Here is a 22,874-nt window from a genome sequence, read left to right on the forward strand (position 1 = left end):
GCAGACATTTGAATTTATTAGGTGGTTTTCAAGCCTTCGTGACTCTGTCAGGATGCACAAATTGAAAATATCAACATATCAGATTTAATTTAAAAAATGAATTCAAAGAATTCATACAAAGACTTGTGGAATCTGGCGGGTGGAGCAGTGATTTGTGGGTTTTCTGTGAAACCTTATACAGTATTTAGGTGACTCCTCCGAGGCAGCCGGGTTTCTGAAGCATGTTTTCAAAATAGATGGATTATCTTTGGATTTGTCAGTCAGTCACTGAGTAGCACAACAAGCATGACGGAATTTGCTTACGGATTGGCTGCAATGGGCTGAGGTCACTGTAGACGCTGCAGGAGTGATCTCACCCTGATATCAGTTTCAGGTTTTAGATTAGGTCTCACTGTATACACGACAGCGGGCAGAGTTCAATTCATATGTGGCACTAATTGATTATCACTCAGACTGGGTTACCCTTCAGCCGTGAAATCCAAAACATACAAGGACAAATTTGAATTTAGCCTTCAGTTTGGGAAAAACATTGTTTTTTTTTTAAGTTAGATATATCAATTCCATTTTTAGAAAATGTGGTGCGCTTGCTAAAATCAATAAAAACCAAAAACTGTATTGAGGTAAAAACCAAGGAAAAAAGACCGAGACAGAACTGTTGTGTTTGTGACCAACTAACTTCTATCTGACTGTTGACTTTTTTTATATATGTAATTAAATATTTTTCAACACAATTCAAAGTTTATAGCAGAATGACATCCAGTAGATTTTTCATTTTTACAGTTTGTCTGTATTTTGTTTGTACAACAAAACACATGTTGACCATCTGTGGTGAGTTTACAGTGAAGATTAAACAGATGTTCGTTTTTCTTTAGATTTCTGGTTGAAAAATACATGGAATTTCAGACAGATCACTTCTGTCAAATTACAGATTAATTATATGAGTTGAGGCCCGTGTTACATAATGAATTTGCAGGATGCAGTAATACAATTTAACAAGACACAATTGTTGGTAAGTAGTAAGTTAGTAAGTAGCTCTGTACCAAAACTGCCGAGGGGCTGACATGTCGTGCACATTTAGCAGCAGTTTCCATTACGGGCCCTCACGGACATTTTTTTTTTTTTTCACTTTTTTAAGCTTCATCAAAGCTTGCACGTAGCGACTGGTAAGGATCACCCATCATCCAGCACTACATAAAGAAGTCTTTAACAATAATTATAATAAAAAAAAGTAAAAAATCATAAAGGTCAGCCAAAACTGGTGAGTCACCACCCATCCTCACTTGAGAAGACTGACTAAGCCTTTTGCAAATACGCCTTCAAAAGCCACTTCTGAAATTCAAATCTGTTACCAGTTAACTTGCTGTATGACTAACCCCTGTGTATCAACCTGTTAGATCAGAAGTTCGCGAAATGATAGATTTTTTAGTTTATTCCATTTTAAGGTCATTGGTCGACTTTTCTATAAATAGGATTCATATTTAAGGAAAAGGTGACATTAAAAATAACCCCTCCTCTCAGTATAAGAGATCTGGCTAATTGTCTCGCTGTTTATCTTTGGCATTCTTCATACAAACACTGGATAAACATCACTAATTAGTTGTAGCTGGCCCTCACCATATTCAGCACAGTCAGAACATATGTGGTTATGTTCTCATGGCCGTGGTTATCCATCATCTTTCTGTCCACCACCACCAGAGTCTCCACGTTCAGCTTCTGATTGGCCTGGTTCTTCGTCAGCACTGCTCTTTTGTTCCTGGGAATAAACTTGTACTCATCTGGAAGCATATAAATGTCCTCTCTCGGAGGCTTGGGCATGTCTGGGGAAAGCAGAAGGGAGACAGGCAGAAGAAGTCAGGAATAATTAACTGGACCTAAGACTTTGGCAGCAATGGTTGAACAAACTTATAATTTGCTCTGACGTGGCTGTGTGTTGTAGCTGCACGGTTGAAGTCATTAGGAACCAAATAATAGATGGTTGGTTCTAAGTGAATGATGGGACAAAAACAATTGTTCATACAATAACAATTTAACGGCAGTGATAACGACCTTTAAAAATAGAAAACCCTTCCAGCACAGCTGATTATACGTTATGGTGAACAAGAGTTGAAGTGAACAGGCAGCCACTTGATGAATGGTCACCTCTAACATGTGACTGTTAACCAGTCATTTTGCCAAGTTAGCTGACAGTCGTCGTAGATGATTAACTATACTATTACTTTCACGATTTGACGTCACGGATAAACAGCAAACCGAGCTTTACGGAGTCACCGGCGTTTACTCTGGCGTGCTCAGTGTTTTGCCTTCATTGACTTAAGTGTGAAACCCAGTTATGCAATCCTCTGTATGTGAGCAGATTTTATATAGGAAATGCATGTGGCCAAGTCCACTTTCAGGCTCTAAATCAGAATAAAGTGTTGTTATAAAGTACATTCCCAGAATAGAAGACATCGTGGTTTTGTCAACAGCGCGGATGGTTTTGACAATGAATGGTTGTAATTATAATCACACTTAGACACCGTCCAATATAATCCTGGCTAATGGGAAAATTAAAGACGTCCAGTTGTTTCAGAAGGTCGACACTGTGACGTCAATGATCATTGCTCAAAAATTCTTGTTCTATTTAGGGATACTTTTTCTTTATGGTAAAGTGGAATTACATATAAAAACTGTACTAAGGTCAATGTAATACAGTGTTGTTATACTGTAGTTTATACTATCTATAATGTATCCATTTTGTACTGCTTAATTCTTTTGAGAGTGATAGGGTGGTTGGAGCCAATTGTAGCAGACAATGAGAAAGGTCAACAAGAAAGGTCGGGGTACATTCTGGTAAACACCCAAAATCCTTTGAACATTAAAGATAAACAAACATGCATTTACAGGAAGAAGATGCAAACTCGATACAGTAAGACCTGGAATCAAACCATCAAACTGGTGATCTTTTTGCCCTAAGGCGAGTGTCAAAAAACTGTATTGTTGTGTGGCATGTCTGAAAGTCCCTTGTGTGACAATTGTCCATGTTCACTGTTTTATGAGCAACTAAGATAGGTCAACAGTACAAACCTCAATAAATATTTATCAGACAAAAACCCATACCTGCTTTTTAACTGTTATCACCCTCCATCTCCACTTCCCCAGTTTTAAGCTATCACAGCTTTCTTCTATCACTGTCTGGCTGTGATAAACTACAAAGCCTTCTGAAAGGTTGCTAATGTAGGTGAAAAGCAGGTGAGCCACAAAAGTGCCCTTTATGACTAGGCACAGCACAGGTGCTCGATGATGTCACTGTGCAGCAATGTAAACACTGGGGTGTTTTTACAGGGACTGCTGGGGTTCTGTAGTGTGAGGATGATGATGATGATGATGATGATGATGATGATGATGGTACCAGTGCAAGTCCTCCCTGCCTGCTGGTTCTTGGATGACCCTACGACACCAGCGATGTTAACTGATCTGGTGGTAATTATTTGAAAGCAAACATGTGTCACAGTGTAAAGTGAATACAAAACAGTTCCCATAACCTTTCTACAGGTTAAGTGACGAATGATGTCAATCCAATAAGTCAGTTCACAGAGTGAAAACTATGCTTTACATGGCAAAACAACAGCTAGCTCCATATCTTAATGTAATAATAATAATAATAATAATAATAATAATAAATTAATTTAGTGTTATTTGTGACATACAGCATAATGTTGGGATTATTTTAAACATGAACGTCAATGTAAGGTTTTTACGTGTTTAGTTTATGTGGATACAAAAAACACTTGAAAGGAGTTGAAAGGAAAAAGTAAATTCAGTCAAAATGCATAAAGAAGACGACATCTAGATTAATCTAAGAATCGTGTGCTCATTCATGTATTCTTTTCCGTGTCCTGACTGTATGATTTATAAAAGAAAATAAAACAACCAGTGAATTTTGCTCGACTTCACTCTGCAGTCTGACTTCTTTATCACTCAGAATTTACATGGGGGAAAAAAAGCCATGAATCTTCATTGCACAACCACATGAATGGTTGATACATGAGTGTGCACTTTGTTACAAAGCGTCATGTTAATGTAGAGCAGTAAGAAAAATAGCCCTTACATACATTTCTTCCTTCTCCCGCAAAAGTGCTGCCTGTGCTTCTCCCCGTGCCTGTCGTTATTTCCATAGTGATGGCTGCTGTGGTGAGGATGTTTACTGCCGTGATGCTCCATCTGGCTGACGTGACTCATGTTACTATTGCCATGTTGATGACTGTGTTCCTGACCAAGTTGGCGATCTCTGTTAACTGTGCTGTGGATGACGTCTGACCAGTCTCTTGTAGATCTCTGAAGGACTTGGTGACTTTGGTCGGAGCTGACGTCCCTCCTGCTCCTGTAGAGAATGTGTGGCAGGTGATTGGATGGAGCCGTGAAGTTTTCCCTCTGGGCCAGACTGAGTGACACTGGTTTCAGGAAGTAGTCTGCATCTGGAGTTCTGATCAAACCTGACTGGAGGCAAAACAAACAATGTTGAACTTAGTTATTAAATTAGCCTGATTCGTCTTACACCAGTGTCAGACTGTATCTGTTAAGGTAGTCAATGTACGGACTGGACCTATGCTGTGTTTTTCTTTTATCCTGATGACCAATCGGAGCACTTGGCACTTAAGGTTTTACCATCTATCATCTGAGAGCGAGGCGTCCAGGCCGGTGAGATTCAGAATAAAATAACAGAATAAAGTCGAGGATTTGATCCTACAACCCTTTAAGATTCACAGCCAACACCATACAAACTGCATATAAAGCTAACCTCCGCATATATCAGATGAGGTAATTTTAAAACCCTGGATCATTGGAAATTGACATTGAATCAATCATATGTAGCTGAAGCAACAGACACGAGGGCAAAGAAACGCCTTTGAGACAAAAGAAGCGGCCCAGCAAAGGTCAGGTTAAGGCAGTGGTCCCATCCTCCACTTTGGGAACCACTGGTGTAATTTTTGTAAATTTGAGTGCTATTTAGAGTGAAATCAATTAACGAAACAGTCCAAGAGTCTGTGTTTTGCCTTATGGTCAATATTCCTCTAAATGGGATTGCAATTTCTGAAATGGCTCTAGCCTCACAAAAGGAAAACCTCTGAGGGGAAGTGTTACACTGCATTACATTGACGTCCTACTCCTCAACAGCATATCCTCATCCACTAAAAGTAGCCTTAAGGACCAGAGTCATATATCTTCAATGAACAAACCCATAACCTTCTCTGGTGATCACTTAAAACGGCCCAGTCTGTCTCTGTCAGCAATTAGTTACGGTTAGACTCTGGGGTCATCCTGTACCTGACCCTCCTAAACCTCAATGACTCGCCATGTTTCTTCATGTTCAACATCTGTTTTGCTGCTCAGTGTCAGAAGCCATCTCAGCAGAATCTAAATAAGGAGAGACTTAAAAAACCTTTAAACAAAAAGGACTGTGTGACAATGAAAAAAAAAAAAACATTGGCATCTCAATCCAATATGCAAGCCACCCAAGGTTCAAATTAACTCAAGTATATTCTAGAATGTTCTCTCAATATGTCATGCACCAAAAACTTGTTTATAGAAGTTTCTGAATATTCCCTTCTTTTTAACAGTGCTGCTGCCTTGACCAGTACCTTATGGTTCTGATTGTAGGGGATACGTTTTGGGAAAGCCCATTATAAATCTCTAAGGAAAAGGCAAAATATTTCTTCAGATGACCTTATTCCTCCTCTATATCTCAGTCTTTGAGACTGAGATATTTCATCTTTCATATTCTATTTTCACTCAGCTTCTCTCAACACAGCCGGCCCAGACGCTGGGAGATTATTTTCTCTTGCACTCTCTGCCACTTTCTTTGTCTCACTCAGTCTCTCCATACACGCACCACATCTATGTTGACAGTCCACTGGCATGTGGTGTTTGGACTGTAACTGCACTTGGCAGTAATGGCTGTTTCCCCAAAATGTGTCCAATTAGATGCAGTCTCTTTGTGTTGTTTCAACGTGAGCTGTGAGTGGAGTGTGAGTTCCTTCATCACTGCCGCCTGACACAGCAGCGAGAGTGTCAGGCTGCGTGGAGACAGAGTGTATATGACACTTTAGAAGACAGGAGATGTCATACGTGTGTTGATGTGGTTGTGGACGAGATGACTCTGGTTAAAGTGCAGTGTAAATGCCTTGGTTTGATGAGTTTATTACAGGCAGGATCACAAACACCAACATCTCTGGCTGCAGAGAAAAACCTTCAGGCAACTGAAGGTTTTTGGTGTTGGCGACCGGCCCCAAATTTCAACATTGTTTACCTTCTGATCCACAGATCAGTAAACTTTTGGTAAAACACTAAACAGCAAAAACACATCACAGACAAGGAGTACAGTTTTGAAGAAACAACACCATGTAATTGCTTCTCTGCATGGCTGAATCAGGAGCTTCACAGTAAGATCTTAAACCATAAAATATATATTAGAAATGAAGGTGTGCTGTGGCAGAGGTTCATTGTGTGTGCCCTTATGGAAAGATGTGTATTATGATTTTTATGTTTCTTTCACAGCTTAAAAATACAGATGGAAGATTAGGAGATCTCCATATCTCCATATCTCCATATGTGAACTGCAGTGGACTGAGGGATGGTCCAAGGTGTCTGCTTGGACTGCAGAGGCCAGTTCTTCATTACAGAATGGAGAAGTGGACTAACAATCAGTTAGTTACTAATACTGTAGTACGCAGGAATCAATAAAGTACCTGAAACACATACATGTAGCAACATAACATTTTATATATCTGTAGTAGCATCAACAACACCTCGGCTGTGTTGTCATACAAGCTAGCACTTAGCATGTCTGGCTAATGTAGGAACAGGAGCTTAAGTTTAAAGCAGCATAGGAAACATGCAGATGTTTGTTCGGTTCAGTTCACTTCTGTTACAGGGTGTTTTAAAATATTTGGTTTGATTCAAAGCTGGTTCAGTTTGACTGTATTCAACATTATGTTCCACTCACAGTGACCAATTTTTTTTTAAATCCACAGAGCGTTTACAGTCTTTTTCCAGGACTTCTGTTTTCATACTTTGTAACCACGCAGAGCTGTTCTTGCATCTAATAATCTCACTCACAAATCCATCCATGCAGATAATGGACGTTAACAGCGCCGTGGCGTCAATTCAGGGTCAAATGTCTGGGATTACGTTTACGATTCCTTTTTACTCCTGCCACCAGTCAGTGTCATTGGGTTGCTATGCACAGGAGTCAGAAAATGATCATCTCTTACCGCACAGTAGCTAGTGTTTTACAGGTGACTACAAACAGACAAAGGAAGAAAAATACTCAATATTTGGACACAAACGGAAACACACTTTTGGCCCAGTATTTACTGGGATGATTACAATCTTTTGGACCCTATAAAAAGTCGCAAACAACAATGCATTCCTTTAGAATGAAGTCTTCGCTCGCCATGTTGTGCTACATCAGCAAATTCCCGGCATACTCATTTCTGCTCTTTAGTGCCTAAATCCCTCCAAAGTTATGAGAACAATTGTCTTAAGGAGTCATGATAATTTTGCGCATGACTCAGTTTGCCTCCGGGAGTCAATTAGCACAAGTGAAGGTCAAGAAGAAACACGAAAAAGGATGAAGTGAGAAAAGAAACAAAAAAGTTTTCAAAAACGTGACCACCCTTCAACTGTGGTCTGCCCGCCAACGGTCAAGGTAGCTCTGCCAGGAAGCCCAGCCAGCATAGTTGGTTACAATCAGAAGTGACAGCTGGTGCGTGATCCCGTCATGCTCATGGCACCTGCCCCAGCACGGTGTAATCACAGACAATTGTCATAATTTGGTTCCAAGTCACGGTGAGGCCTCTGACCTGAACTCTGCTGCTGTCAACCTTTGAAAATCCACATATTAAGCACTTACTGTGTGTGGATGGGTGGCTAAAGGTGAACGCCAACGTCATTGTGACAGAGTTTTGTTCTTCCTGGACAAACTGTGTCCTAAATAACAATCAAGGCCCAACTTATATATTCAAAAGAAACACGTTATTTTTCACATTTACAGCCATTTAGTCTTTGCTAGATGAATGACATAGTACGGATGTGACAATGAGTAATGGAAAGAAGCAACAATGTAGCCTGAAGCCTCGAGTGTTCATTTAGGAGCTTCACTAAAATCTGTCATAATATGATATAATTCAAAAGTTGACAGTGTGGCTGGCTGACATCAGACTTGCTGCTGGTGCTGTTACACTATGCACATAGCTACGATTAGTTCACCCCACACAAGTGCAAATTTGCACTTGTACAGAGCTAAAAATACAACCCAAGCCAGTGTGAGGTTTTTTTTTTTTTTCAACAATTTTACTTCGTGCATGTCAAGATGTGTGAACGTCATGATAGCCTCGACTGCATTTCACGGTGACAAAGTTCTCTCTCTGAGTGCCATTTCTGTCAGCACCACATGCTCAGGGTACGTTCCGGTGTATGGTTTCTATAGACTGATCCATCTTTTCAGCACCAGAGCAAAGGTTTAGGGTGTCAGCACCTTGAAAAAGAAAAAAAAACCCTATATATTGTTTCTGTTTAATGCACATCAGATTTGATATGTGGAAAAAAGTATTGTGAAATATGAGACAGGTTTTTTCCATTATGTGTCTCTGGCTCTGAAGTAGAGTGGAAATTAAGTTTAATTCTTTTCATTGGGGTCTTTTTGTCCCAGTGGGAGAGAAAAAAATGTTTTGGGGACAGTTTGAATGACTTCCAGATTGAAGTGATGTTGTAACTAGCTTTTGACTTTTGGACAGTTCGAGCAATTTGACTGACAGTGTTTTTTATATGTTTTACAGTAGCTTGGCTGTTAGTTAGCCTAGTTGCTAAACGTTTGTCAAATCTTCAGCAAAACTTAACAGCGATTCCATTGGCCATTATTTAAAAAAAAGGAACTTAAAAGACATTCTATGGAAGACATGAGTTAACATTTCTCTCTTTGGTTTTGCAAAGGTTAGCTTCATACTTTACAGGGGCCTTAAAATCCCCCATCATGACATTTTATTGGCAGATAGTTGCGTTCTAAATCATGCAAGATTTACAATATAACGAGAACATAAAAAGGGCTTTATTTGCAGAGAGAAACCAGAAATAAAAATAGTACAGACAACCATATGTTGAAGCACTGTGAAGTACAGTATGTTCAATGAATTCCAAGTGTTTCTGCCTTAAAAATGGAAACATGCATCCTTTGTCTTCCTGAGCATGAAGCTGCGGCGAGCCAAAGCCACAGATAATCCTGCAGATGTTTCTCAGCCTGTAACATCTGCACAGTCTCACACAGATGAACATGACTTTGGTCTGTTTGCATGTATGTTTGTGCGTATCTGTGTACGACTTCGCCTGTGTTTGTATGTGCTTGTTAGTGCGCAGTGAGCCACTCTGTACAGAGATTGGGTCACAGGAGTGTCTTTCCTAAATAGCCAGCATCATCAGATTACACAGTGCGCTCTACGAGGTGCAAATAGCAGTCATAAAATGCTGAAACACTACTTGGGAGGGCGCAAACAGCTGGACTCTCTGGAGTCAGACACATTCAGACAAGCAGCAACAAGAGTAGGAAAAGGGGTGGGGGGCGGGAGGGGCAAGGGTGGGAAAAAATTGTAGGAAAACGGAACTGAGGGAAGGAAGCATTTGGTGCATTACAAGGTGCACCTGAGTGTTTGCAGTATATGGTAGCTGCCTCTTCATGCTCAGCTTCCTTGTAGGACTGAAAACAGTTTTTATACGACAGGACTGAGCATGTGACACAAACCGTACGTTAAAACGGTAAAAAGAAAGAAACAAAAAAAAAACCCAAAAACGTAAATGGCGGAGTGTAAAACTCTCCAGAAAAAAATAAATCCGTCAAATTTAAATGTTCATCAGCAGAGAAACTGACGTCCTTTTCTATTTTCACTTTTTTCTTTTCTTTTGATTACGTTTCTAGGCAGAAACGTGAACCAGTGGGGAAGGTGATGTTAGCAGGATTAGCTTTGCTCAGCTGTTAGAGGAGCACAGCTTAACAAAACCTTTAAAAAGCCCTGTGCTACATCATCATTTCATTTGTACTATATTGATCCCATATTTGGGAAATTGTTGTGTTAGCCCCTAGCAAGCGCTAAGCATGGGGTTCCTCTGGGAATCGAACCCAGGACTCTAACCGCTACACTATGGAACCGATTTATTGCAAAAGCTATCTACATTACTTAAGCTAGCACAGCCTTACCTTAGACTATGCTATTTACTACTTGTTTAGACATGTCTGACCCTAGGTGACATTGTTAATACACTTTTGCTATTCTCCCAACCTTGAACACACTCCTCACTCCTCAACCATGGCAATCTTGCTGCATAATTTTCCTTAAAAATTTGATAACATCAATAATTATCTGTAATAAACAATTAAGTCATTAAGTTGATTTAAAAAACAGTGGTTAGAAAGTCCTTAAAGTTTCCAAACATTCTTGCCATTGCAGGAACTTGTAGCGACAATTCTGGAAGCAGTAACGAACGCTTTGGCAAGACGTTAAAGGAGTTCGTTGGAAAATATGGTGCTGCCAACGTTCAACGTTCTACATTAGAACCATCTCCCATTTGTCAGTTAGCAATAGCAATTAACCCTGAAGAAGGTAACTGGGCAGCAATGCAGAATACACGTCAGAAACTGAAGGTTTATCAGTTGGAGAGCACTCATTCACAGGCTCGGGTACACGTCCAACATTTGGTAAATCAGCAACAAAAAACAAAGATAATCGAATCAAACAGCGAAAGTGATTACACTCCATGTGTGTCTCACGCTGATAATTAATTACAGCAACCTGCCTGGACCACACTGCATGCTTCTCAAAGCTGCACCACATCAATAGACCATCCCTTGTATAGACTTGGAAATCCCAGAGGTGGGACGAGTCTGCAGTCTTCTATCATTATGACGACTACTACGCCGGGCCCCAGGGCCCAGAAACACACCCGTGCTTTTTACAAGAGGAAAACACATGACCTCGCGGTGATTTGTAGTGGGAGGACATTTCCCTTTAGTACAAAAGGAAGGTGTGCATTAACGTCTGGCTGAAGCTGAATAAGACAAACTGATGAATGGGATGAATGTGAAAACCAAGGACGGTGATGTTCTAGATGTTGACGCTAGAAAGATCACAGATGGATGATTACTGTTTTACAGAGAGACTCACACTGGCCATGACAAACAAGACCATCAATTAGGCAACACAAAGAATCACAAGACCTAGATATGGACCAGGCATCCATTTGGAACTGCATGGGAGGATGTCATCATCGACACTAAGCACTCAACACAACCGTGTTACAATGAATACAAACTTCGTCGTGGAGACGAGATCAATGATAACAATGACCCCCAAGGAAGTATCCCATGTTAGGAACGGGTCCATTTGGTGTGTTACAATAGAAAAAGGAACGCTAAAAACAAAACCAGGTTTGGACTAAATCAAACAAAACAACAGAGCTGATTTTTCAGAGAAATTGTTACACTTTATATTTAAAGTGTGATGAAACCCATTTCATTCTGTTTGGCAGAGAAAGGAAACAACAAGACAGTTCTCCCACTGCCAAATCTGATTAAATTTGTCAAACATTAACAACTTCAGAAACGCGTGCCAGCAACGCACTCAAATAAGACAACTCACATGATAAGGAACAATCTAAATTATTGGAATGCTTTGCAAAAATAATTGTCATATCACACAGTGAAATGCTCTAAGTGACGTAATTGTGTCATTCACATTAGAAGAACAGTGCAGAAACTGTTTATAATGCACTCCTACATTCTACCCAACAATAAACCAACAGTCACCGTGAAGACTGTTACTAATGATAGGTTCAAAAAGATAACAACTGTATTAAGTAGTTGTGCTACAGGAATGCATTAAAACCATTTTAAATCTAACGTAGCAGTGATCAATCCCAGAACTGTCCCCCAAAGACAAGAACTTGTCTTTGAAAGAGCCAGAACTTTTCTTTCACCAAAGTCAAAGAGAAAAAGTTCTTTGTTACTGAACAATAAACCACTCTGTGACTGAGCCAATGATTTTAGGGTGAATTGAAGGAATTGATTAAGAAAACACATGCATTTTTTGATATATGAAGTTTCAAATGCATCGCCAAATTATAAATACTAATTTAATTACCTTGCCCGTAAAAGTGTTTTACAATTTGAATCGACATATGCCAGGTCTGGTCCATTTTCTACAGCGCCAAGTCGCCACAAACACTAAAAATCCCACCTGATATCCAGCATAGTTAAACCATTATGTAGTCGTATTGACCTTACGCTGTTCAACTCGCTCATTCTTAATAATGCGCTCAATGCTGCAGCATGAAATCAACACAGAGGAGGACCTGTTTTATGTTCACCTCCTCCACATGTGGGCTGCTCACTCTGCACACTCCAGAACATTTGGCAGGTGAATAGTGCAATGAGTGGGACTGGGCTGGGACCAATTCTCTTCTTGTATCGTAGAGATACAGTTTTTTTTTATTTTTTTTTACGACGGAACTCCCTACTGTCATCAAAGCAGAGCAAACCACTATATGGTCTGCCAGAAACGGGGAGTTTGAAAGGCATCTTATTCACAGACTTTACAACATAACACTCCTCACAGAGAGAGTTTCAGCACTTCAGGATTCCATGACCTCTAATGACCTCTGATGCTTTTATCGCTGCGCCTCTGTGCCTGTCACTCGGTTCTGCTGACTGTTGCTGAATGTCGAATGTGACGTGAATGTTAATGTTGAATCCTCCACATCAAGTACCGATCCCTAAACAATGGGAGTGTAAATAATTTAGTTTATGTCATGCTGATGTTGCTCTGATTGATTCTTTTGGTCAATATTTATCTGTGCTCTGCCAAAATGAAACATGTGCAAAATGTGCAAAGTCATATGAGCTTTGAAGATGCCCAGTGTACTTTGTTCCTGGGATTTGACTGGTCAACGACATGTAACATCTGGAGCCCAGAAAGCGTATGTACTGTATACTGTTAGTGCATACCACGCTGTTAAACACACCCGCACAAGATGGTAAAGAAAGATCTGTTTGAAGGCGCAGTCGGTTCAGCTCTTAAACCACTGAACCATATTCAGCCATACTTTTTTTTTTATATTGACTCCAGATAATGTTAAGTGTTTTGGAATGGGACTCACCAGGGTTGCCTGGAGTTTTCTATAACCTTTCTATATGACAAACAACTTCATGAGGGGTGCCTTGAGAATCATGGTGAGAGGTTGACATACAGTATGTCTTTGCCCTGGAAGAATGTAGCATTCTTACCATTGTACTCCCAGTGGATTCACTTAAACTTCCACATGGTTTGCTGCACAATCTTGAAAGGACGATAGTGTTAAGTGGCCATTTAAAAACACGAGCCTAGAATGCCAGTGGACCTGGTGTACCACTAGAACTGTCTTTTTTTCTACTGTAGAATATAGTTAAGAAAATATGGATACAAAAATGTATTTGGTTTGCTGGGCCCCTCTGCTAAAGCTCCACACCCGTTAGGAAGGGCCTGCCCCCTACTTTGAGAATCACTGCTCCATTTAACTGGATTAATTTTGGATTTACAATAGCACTGAGACACATTTATCTGGTAGGAGACCAATAATACATGTTTCCAAGACCTGTTTGCTGATTCAACATTGATGTATTTGTATATTCTCCCTAGTTCACTGATTTTCTCCCATTGTCCAAAAACATTCAGACCCTCCCTCACATTCATACCTATGGTGTGAGTGTGAGGGAGAGTGTCTGTCTCTGTATGTGACTCTGCGATAGACTGGCAAACTGTCCAGTTGTACTCCCTCTTTAACAAGTGACTTTAGGGATTATCCCAGTGTTGGTTATGACAGAAGTATCAGTACGACCTGTCTTACTGTTGTACATGAGTCCTCAGCATCATCAGTTTTTTTCCAAAACCAAAGCACAAACGTATGAGCCAAGTCTCCAGGGATAAGTCAAAACCACTCTTACAAAAGCAGGTTTTAAAGATGCTTTGTAGTAAAAATTCCTAAGGTCGGAGACAGAACTGATTCCCTATAGATTGGGGCTCCAACGATCTTAGCTTGGAGAGTTCAAAATTTAAGACAAAACCAAGGTCTTCGGTGTAATTCCATGTCCATTCCTTTAAACATGTTATAGCAGCACCTCTGGAGCTGTAACTTATAACACTTCTCTTTTTTATTATATATTATTATTAGTTTCTTTTATTTTCATTTATTAATCTTTCCTGATAAAAGTTTGGAGACCTATAAATTATTCTTCTTACCTTACATGAATCATTATTCTGACTCCGTATGGGTATTGATATTGGACCCTGTAAAGACACATTTCCTCAAAATAGTAACTATCTTGAGCTATTCCCATAACTAGAAAAACATCAGTCTGCTGGTAGAATTTTGCAAACCTCAAATTCACATTGGAAAATGTCACATTCCCATTGATTTACTGACCCTCTGCATTTTACTGGCCTCATTTGTGAGAACCACATTTACGGTCTACAACCCTGAACATTTGGGCCAAATCTTTTTTTGGGCTCTGGTCTTACACGCACACGCACACAGACACAGACACAGAGAGGCAGAAACATCCCCTGAGACGTGTCATTCCCCGGCTTCACAGTGTAACATCAGTGTGACACTTGGATGTGCTCATAAAATGCAGCAACATTTTCACGTTCTCATGTTTAAAAATTAAAAGCATTTACAGAATTGTGTTTTTGATTTGTTCAGTAAATGTCAGGAATACCTTCAGCAGATACACTATTGGGCATATTTTCACTCATTCGTCTCTTTGCCCCCCCTCGGTGCCTGCCTTTGAAGCAGGGGCATTTAAGTTTTAACATAATATCAGTTGAGCTAAGACTAAGAGGATTATAGATTTGTTTTGTGGAATAACTAGGGTTCCTTTGTTCTCTGTTCCAGAATACAAGAGGGCCAGTATAACACTAACAAATGCACGGTGTATCCTCACTGTTGCTGAGTCACACAAACTGAAACTGACAAAAAACCCACTATTCCACAGTCATAATTAACACAATTAACAGAAAATAGTAACTTCCCTACAAGATAAAAGAGGGTCATTCTCACATCATTATACCATCAATAAATAACTTCCTGAACCACTTGTGGTCACAATGGCATGCCTTAGGTCAACGGCAATAAAACACCATTTCAAGTGTGTACATAACTAACCTACTAAGAGGAAAATAGACAATAAACCATGACTGGTGATGGTGAACACTAGTTAACACTGTGTATTACTGACATGGTGACGCCGCTCTCACACAGCTCCCTATAGAGAGTTAAGAAATTCACATACGGTTTCACACACGTGTCCTTTCAGGTAATGATTTGCTTCAGGTTCTTCTTTAAACAAGGTAAATACGAAAGGTTGACATCGATTCAGGTAATGATTTGCTTCAGGTTCTTTTTTAAACAAGAAGGTAAAAACGAAAGGTTGACATCGCGTTCTGCTGGAGCGAACAAACAAAAACATGTTTGCGGATGTAATTATATTACCTTATGAACTATGTCTTATTTTTACATTGACTTTTTTATTGATATGCTTTGACTTTATAATTAACAGTTACTTCTAAATATGTCCATTTCATTATTATATTAAGGTTTATGACATTACTCTTTAAATACTTGTTTAAAATAACATGTTTTGTTTCCTCTTAGACCTTGAATGAGGCTGGAGTCAACACTGTCCCTGTTACTTAGTGCAAAAACAATCACTCCCACAGATGGTTCTAATCACCGCCTTATGTCAACTAATAAAACCTTAATGACACTGATGCTCACTGATTAGGAGATAACCACACATACAAACTCTCCTGCAACCTGAGGCTGCTCAAACTCAGACTCACCATCCCCATGCATGTGGACAGTGCCACTGAGGAGTTGACCCTCGACCTAAGTGAACCCTGGTAAAAGCAGAGGTCGTCCTGGTGGTAGGCCCTGAGGCTCTTGGTGCCGTTCTTTCCCAGGATCTGGACGGTGAAACCAGGTGCAATCAGGGTTTCTGACGACGTGCTCAGCTCCATGTGGAAGTCCTGCCCCAAGCCACTCAGACGGAAGTGGACCGTTTCACTGTCACTATTAGTGCTTGATGAGGCTTCATCTGGGTTCAGGGATCTGCGCCGTCTCCTCCTCTGATGGTGGGCAACTTCATGTGAGATGTACTGGCCTTGGTGGTCCACCTCATATGGAGACACAATCTCATACTCTGAGGAAAGAGGAGGCAGATATTGATACAAAAAACAACATACAGTAGTGACTACGTGATGGTTGTGCAGTAAATGCCATTATTTTTTATGTGATTGTTTTTGCCACTTCCTTAATTTCTCTTTGGCCTGCCTCATATACCTTTGTAAAATGTTACAGGAAAAGGAACAAGACAATTCCAACATTGATCTTTCAGCAGAGAGTGAATCATGTTTGACTTTGGGTTTTACTGTAGGCTTTACTAGCCCACAGGCTGTATAACTGCAGGTGATAAAGAGGCCTGGTGGCAGGTAACAGACCAGGCCTTCAATACCTGAAATGTTTAAAAGCACACAGTGGCCACAAAGACACGCCAGTGGAAGTCATCACAGTAGCATTTGTGCATCCTCTGAGTACGCCAAAGTCCTGTACCATGGGACAGTGGCCTACTGTGTATGACTAGAAAGAGGTATGTGTTTGTTTTGGTTGGGAAAATACTGCAGGAGTTTGGAGATAAAACCTCTTCACACTAAGGATAACTGAGTACAATAGAACACATATTTGTGCATTTGCTTTGTTAGTGACATTGAAGTGTGTCATACAGAGCACACACAGCTTTAAGCCGTTGTACGCCTTAAAGATAGTATACATGTGTATGCCCTAATCCATCTGGAATCAAAGTATTACCTTAGTCTTTCAGTCATGACCTCAATTTTATAGAGTACTCAGTGATACCGAGTCCAGTTATGACGTTTACATACCAGTACTCAGCATCGGCAGGAGTGAGGTAGTACAGAACTTTACCAAAGGTGGCTCATTACAATGATAAACCAGTGTCAGCGAAGGGTTATTTTTGCTGCTGAACTGTAGAACAAAATTGGTACAAGTGGTATGTATCCATTCTGAGGGCCCCACCACATTTGGCCCAGTGACCCACTTTGGGTTCATGACCTATTATTTGAGAAACACCGCTCTAAAGGCAATGAGTAACCAACATGTTAGCATCAGAAACTGTGTCATTGTTGATTTTGTAAGTGTTTTTTGGCCAGTGTGCTCAGTCAGCTCAAAGTGCACATAAATAACAGCAGCCTTGAACTAACAGCTGGCAAGAGGCAGAGGCACTTGCACTGTACACAGTGAGTCTGAATAAGTGGTAAATATAGCACATAGACAGACAAGTTTTTGCAGTCGATGGCAGTAAACATGCAGGGGGATAGACGGTGTGTCATCAGCGTCAGTGTGACACCACTGGTTCAAACATGACTGTACAGTGCAGTTTGGGTTAGGTGACATAAAGTCTGATCACACAATAGGACACGTCCTTATTAGAGGATGATTTATTTAAAGGTTGTGGATTTTCGGACTGTATTTTTTCGTATATGGTAAGTCTTAAAACAAAAATATCTCTTGTAATTGCTTTATCCTAAAGTGTATTAATAAAACAAAGAAACACATTTTCATCTTTAAGGTATTTGTTGATATCTTCTTACTTTGTGTTGTATAATAAGGTATTTGTTGATATCTTCTTACTTTAATATTGTTTCCCTATGACTGGGTCATGACCCTCAGGTGGGTCGCAAGAGATTTTTTTTTAGGTAATCTTGCAACATGTTTCCCAGGAGTTTACGAATAATGTCTATTGACTTGGGTTACGAAGGTTTGTGATTTTTAAAATATGGGTCCCCAGAAAAAACTTTGGGAAGCACTGGTATAGAACACTAAGCATGGTTTTTGCTAAATGTTGGCTAATCTTTAGCTTAATTTGTTGCCACAGATCAGGTCTCTCACCTCTGTACTTTTTATTGTCTATCTATCTAAAACAACACCAGTTTTTCTATAGTTTTCCAAGGACAATCCATGGTACTGTCATGGACATTTCCAAGGTCAACTTGAACAATATTTAATTAACATTTGACCCTGAACCCTAGCTACTATCTGACCACGGAGAGCAAACACTTAGAGCTTTAACCTATAAAACCCAAAATGGTCTTTCCTATCTGTGTAACCTTGTCAACCTCCCCCAACACAAACACACCCTCAAACACGTTTGCACCTACTCTGTGTGTGTTCGTACCGCCCTAACTCCAAAACCATCTGCAGTGACCCATGTCTGACAGTATACAAACAAAGAGTTTGCAGGAACAGAGTGAGCGCATGTGGGCACACATGCACGCATGCATGCACACACACAGACAAAGTTGTCTGGTGGACGGAGACAACCTTCTGAAATGGCTTGGATGTTGGTTTAGTAGCTCCTGAGTGCGATTAGTACTGACAGGGGCTCCAACCATTAGGCACCTTTGCTTAGATGTAACAAAGGTCTGAACATGGGAACGCCGTCTCTGCGCCAGTTGCACGAATGTTAAAACATACTGACAATGAGCAGCGGTTGTAAAAGCCCATGATGACTGTGAGAAGATTTGAAACAGAAACGAGGGCTTCCTCTCACTTCTGTTTTAGATCATCTCCACATGTTTCCCAGCGAGAAAGTCGTCTGATATTTATTTATTTACGCCGGGCCTTTTTCATGGTAACCAAAAAAGAAAAAGGAAAAATAAAAACCAAACAAAACAAACAACAAAACCCAAACCTCTTTGGGACACTAATGCACAGCCAGAAACACACGCTGACTCAGCACACCACATGGGGTTAGATCTGCTAAACAAACAACAGATGAAAGTATCGCTTCCTGCTTGCACTAATTACTGAACAGACGAGGCAGCTCCAGCAGGGCTCCCATGCATCATCCTTCAGGCTGACTTTCCACTGCCTTACAGCAAATACAATGGATTCATTATCATTGTTTTGCAGCAGTACAGTTGGTGTTTGTTTGGATTATTCTACAAGTAAATCCAGGAAAGAAAAAAAATCGTTAGACGTTTGACTAATTTTCCGTTATTTTAATGTAATGTCTGACTGATTATGAAACTCCACGGCTGCGGCAGGTAGTGATGCCCCTGTGTCAGGGCGCAGGCCGCCCCCCAGCGGTGAATACAAGAAGTGCGCAGCGCAGGTGAGCGCTTTTTGATATTGTGAATGGATGAGGAGCTTTTTGTCGACTTTTTTTTATTATTTCACAATTTGTACAACTCAGTAACCACGAACTCCGTTAAAAACCTCGGACAAAGTGACAAATGTCACAAATTTCACAAAGACACTGTCCAACAGTTGACACGCGGCATACCTGTGTGTTGAGGTAAGTTGAGAATTTGGAGTAAAGCCGAGGCTTCCTGGAGAGACTCTGCGCTGACAGCAGTATTACTCCAAGACAAACTCTGCAAGAAAGAAACAAAAGGTAAAGAGTACTGGAGGAATAATCACTGAAAAAATGAATCCATAAGTCGGCTCTTTGTCACACCGAGTGTTGACAAGTTTATGAGCTCTGCATGCATGAGCTCGCAGGCGCAGCTGACACACATATATACAACAGACTTACTGTGCCCGCTGTGGTGAAACAAAAGAGATGGAAGAAGAGCGAAATCCAAATTCTCCTGTCAACTGCACCAATCCGGTGGAGAGTCATGTCTGTGGATCACCTTTACGCACAGACGCGCAGTCCAGTATTACGCAGCCACTTTGCAATAATCCAAAAGCGCTCAATTAAAGCAGTCCAACGGTAAGAGATCACGGCAGCAGCAGCAGCAGCAGCAGCAGCAGTAGAGCAGGACTTGTAATGAATGAAGCATCAACGGATTGTACATACAAATACCCCTGGGTTGTTCCATACAAGTCTGCATACATGTCTAAGTGCAATTGATTTGGGCAGAAAAATCACATGAAGTCAAGTCTCGTCTCTCGGCCAGTCATTTTCCCGACTCACTCTCTCCCTCCCTCTGCACACACGCTCAGTCTCTCTCTCTATCCTGACCCCCGCGGACCATTTTGACTCCCAGTGAAATCATGTGATTGTCTTAAATAGGCTGCCTCTCTGCTTGGCAAGAGCAGACTTTTTAGAAAGCTGCACAGGGGCCCCCTAGGAGTCTGAACACAAGCCTGGCGTCTCTCTCTCTCTCTCTCTCTCCTCCTCCTCCTCTCTCTCTCCCTTTCTTCCTCAAAATCCAGTAGCCAATCAGGTCGAGGATCTGTGCTGACTGGCAGGTTTGTTTCCAAGCGCAGGTTCCAAGGAGGTAACGCATATATACACGTTTCTAATTTACCCCCTTAACCAAACGGCTAAGTTAATTAATTATCACAAGAAGCTACAGACACTGTTCTTACTGCATTTGTTTCTACGCGCAGTCTCTCGTACCTTCCGTAGCTAATCAACGCGCGACGTCACACGTGGTGGAGCATGGCGTAGAACGCAGGCACATGACGTATGCACATTGTTTACGTTCAAGTTATCGGTCAAATGTGTCAAATTATCTCATCGAGGCAGATTGGCCGAGTTAAATCACAAACTATATTATTTAGGTGGTACAAAAAATAAAATTAGAAATTTTAATTAAGTCAATATAATTGGTTGAATTAATCAAAGTTAAAGTACATGTTTAATAGCGAGCTTTCCTAAATAAACTGTTTTCTTGGTGCTGAGATCAAATCTGATCTGAACTTCTGCTAATAACAAAACTATTAATGCTGATATTAAAGCCTTTATGTGACACACATGGATTCAGAATTGTTCCGAGTCTCCCAAGGTGGGTTAAGTGTCTAATAGTCTTGAAAAGGTTAGTGAAGGTATTAGTCCTAATTTCCTATGCACCTTATAATATCACAGTTCTTTCTCAAACTATTTATAACCACAAACAAACTAGTCAAATTGACAATATATAATCTTTAAGGATTATAGAAAAGCTCTTTGTGTCCAGGAAGAGAGGACATTGGAGGGCGTTGGTCAACAACAAGGAAGGAGGAGGAAGGAATAGATTGAAATGGAGCCAGAACAGTGCATTGTTTAAAGACCGCAGCGACTACTGGTTTAGGTCCACACCACTGCTAACACAGGAATGCAACTGTTACAATCCAGTAGTCGGATTCTGTGGTCCAAGGCTGATCCACAGATAACACCCTGCAGCAGGTAATCAGTAATTTGTGATGGATTACAGTCTAAAATTTAAACTCTGACCCTCCTTAATCCACTCGTCGTTCCCCCATCTCGCCCGTTTTCTGCAGCTGCACTGATAGGCAGCCTGCCAACCTTTCTTAACTCCCTACAATCATTCATGGAAGTGCTTTGGAGTGTGGGAGCCAAAGAATTGGGAGCGCTTGTTTCATATTCTGCAGCATTTCATACTCCCAAAAGAAAACCAGATGAGTTTTCTGCCGTGTGGCAGGAGCAATAAATGTGTAACGGCTTATCCAGTGTGATCTTTCTGGCACCAAGTCAGAGTCTCTGGAGCTGAGTTGAGGGAATCAGAGATGATTGTAAATATGACGGCCCATGTAGTTCCTCCCAGTTTTAAAGCCTGGTCAACCTCTTCAAAGCTGCAGAAGGAAAATGGTTCAAAAAAAAATCTTTGTTTACAAATCTGCAGAGGGGACAAAAAGTAAAACAAGCTGTTAGTCCTCTGATGGCTAGGAGTTCATCTGTTTGATTGACGGTGGAGTTTGCATGTACTTCGTGTGTGAAATGTGACCCTTTCTGTCCAATGACTGCTGGGAGTGACACCAGCTAACCCCATCATCCTGGAAAACATTCAGTGCTAGAAGATAATTTAATGAATATATTAGCGCAGAGGGTGAACAATAAACTGTTGTCTTTTCACCTTAACATTTAAGAGGAGTGTGTGAGGACACTTCCTGTGATGTTTGGGTGTCAGAGGTTCAGAAATCTTGATACAAGTCAGAAAGGATTTCTCTGTTCTCCGTTACTCCCTTACTTTGTATGAAAAGGTCTTGTACTTTAAAGGCTTGGGACAACAGTGAACTTATTAAGTAACCCACAGAAACACAATTAAAAATACTACACATTCTTCATTGTAGGAGATAGGAGATCAACTTGCATTTTTTAAAAGTATTGTGCATTTTTGAAACTTCCTAAAGGTGAAACAGAGCTTGAGTGATTTGACCTCTGAACCTTTAAGCTTCCATCGGTGTGCCGTCAGTCTGCCTGTCTGTCTGTCTGTCTGTCTGTCTTACTGCTCGACATGAGCTCCAACCACCGGATCGCCTGTCGTAGCAATCATGTTTGGATGTACAAAGACAAACAGTTGTCTCATAATTAACAAAATTTCACATTCTTTGTCTGTTCAGACACATGCAGACTAATTTTCTTACCACGTTTGAAGGACAGATGATTGACACCTACACTTATTGTGAAGTTTAGAGCAGAGACTTTAAAGTTCACAAACCAAGTAAATAAAGTACAACAACAAGTACAAGCACAGACAATGTACAATGGCGACAACAGAGAGAGAGGAGGACATTACCCATAGACTATTTAAAGGGTGGATTTGGTTTAAGGCAGTGGTTTCCAAAGTGGGGGGCATGGGAACACTCATGGGAGAGAGGGTTCAAAATGTCTTCACTTTAAATAAGTTCTTTATCAGTTCCAAAGTGGGGAAATTGAACTGATTTTTGTATTTTTTATCATTTCTGTTCAACAAAAATAGCAGTTAGTGGAGAATACGGAGATAAAAATAAAGTTTATTTGATTTCTAAAGCTCAGGGTGTACTTTTACCTTCACATTTGAAAATGC

General features: G+C 40.6%; 1 protein-coding gene across 1 annotated transcript in view; it reads right to left on the reverse strand.

Annotated features, from left to right (window-relative positions):
• Nucleotides 1-22,474, reverse strand: part of adamts16 (ADAM metallopeptidase with thrombospondin type 1 motif, 16) — a 53,888-nt gene extending 31,414 nt beyond the window's left edge. Inside the window, exons 1-5 of the mRNA XM_008323248.3 lie at nucleotides 19,673-22,474; nucleotides 19,421-19,511; nucleotides 15,900-16,258; nucleotides 4,092-4,476; nucleotides 1,615-1,817 (exon numbers count right to left, since the gene is read on the reverse strand). Of these exons, the coding sequence (XP_008321470.1) occupies nucleotides 1,615-1,817; nucleotides 4,092-4,476; nucleotides 15,900-16,258; nucleotides 19,421-19,511; nucleotides 19,673-19,759 (1,125 nt within the window). The 5' untranslated portion in view covers nucleotides 19,760-22,474. The remainder of the gene's footprint in view (nucleotides 1-1,614; nucleotides 1,818-4,091; nucleotides 4,477-15,899; nucleotides 16,259-19,420; nucleotides 19,512-19,672) is intronic.
• Between the last annotated feature and the right edge of the window lie 400 nt (nucleotides 22,475-22,874).

The sequence above is a fragment of the Cynoglossus semilaevis genome, chromosome 13, assembly GCF_000523025.1.
Source record: "Cynoglossus semilaevis isolate Cse_v1.0 chromosome 13, Cse_v1.0, whole genome shotgun sequence".
NCBI classification, from domain to species: Eukaryota; Metazoa; Chordata; class Actinopteri; order Pleuronectiformes; family Cynoglossidae; genus Cynoglossus; species Cynoglossus semilaevis.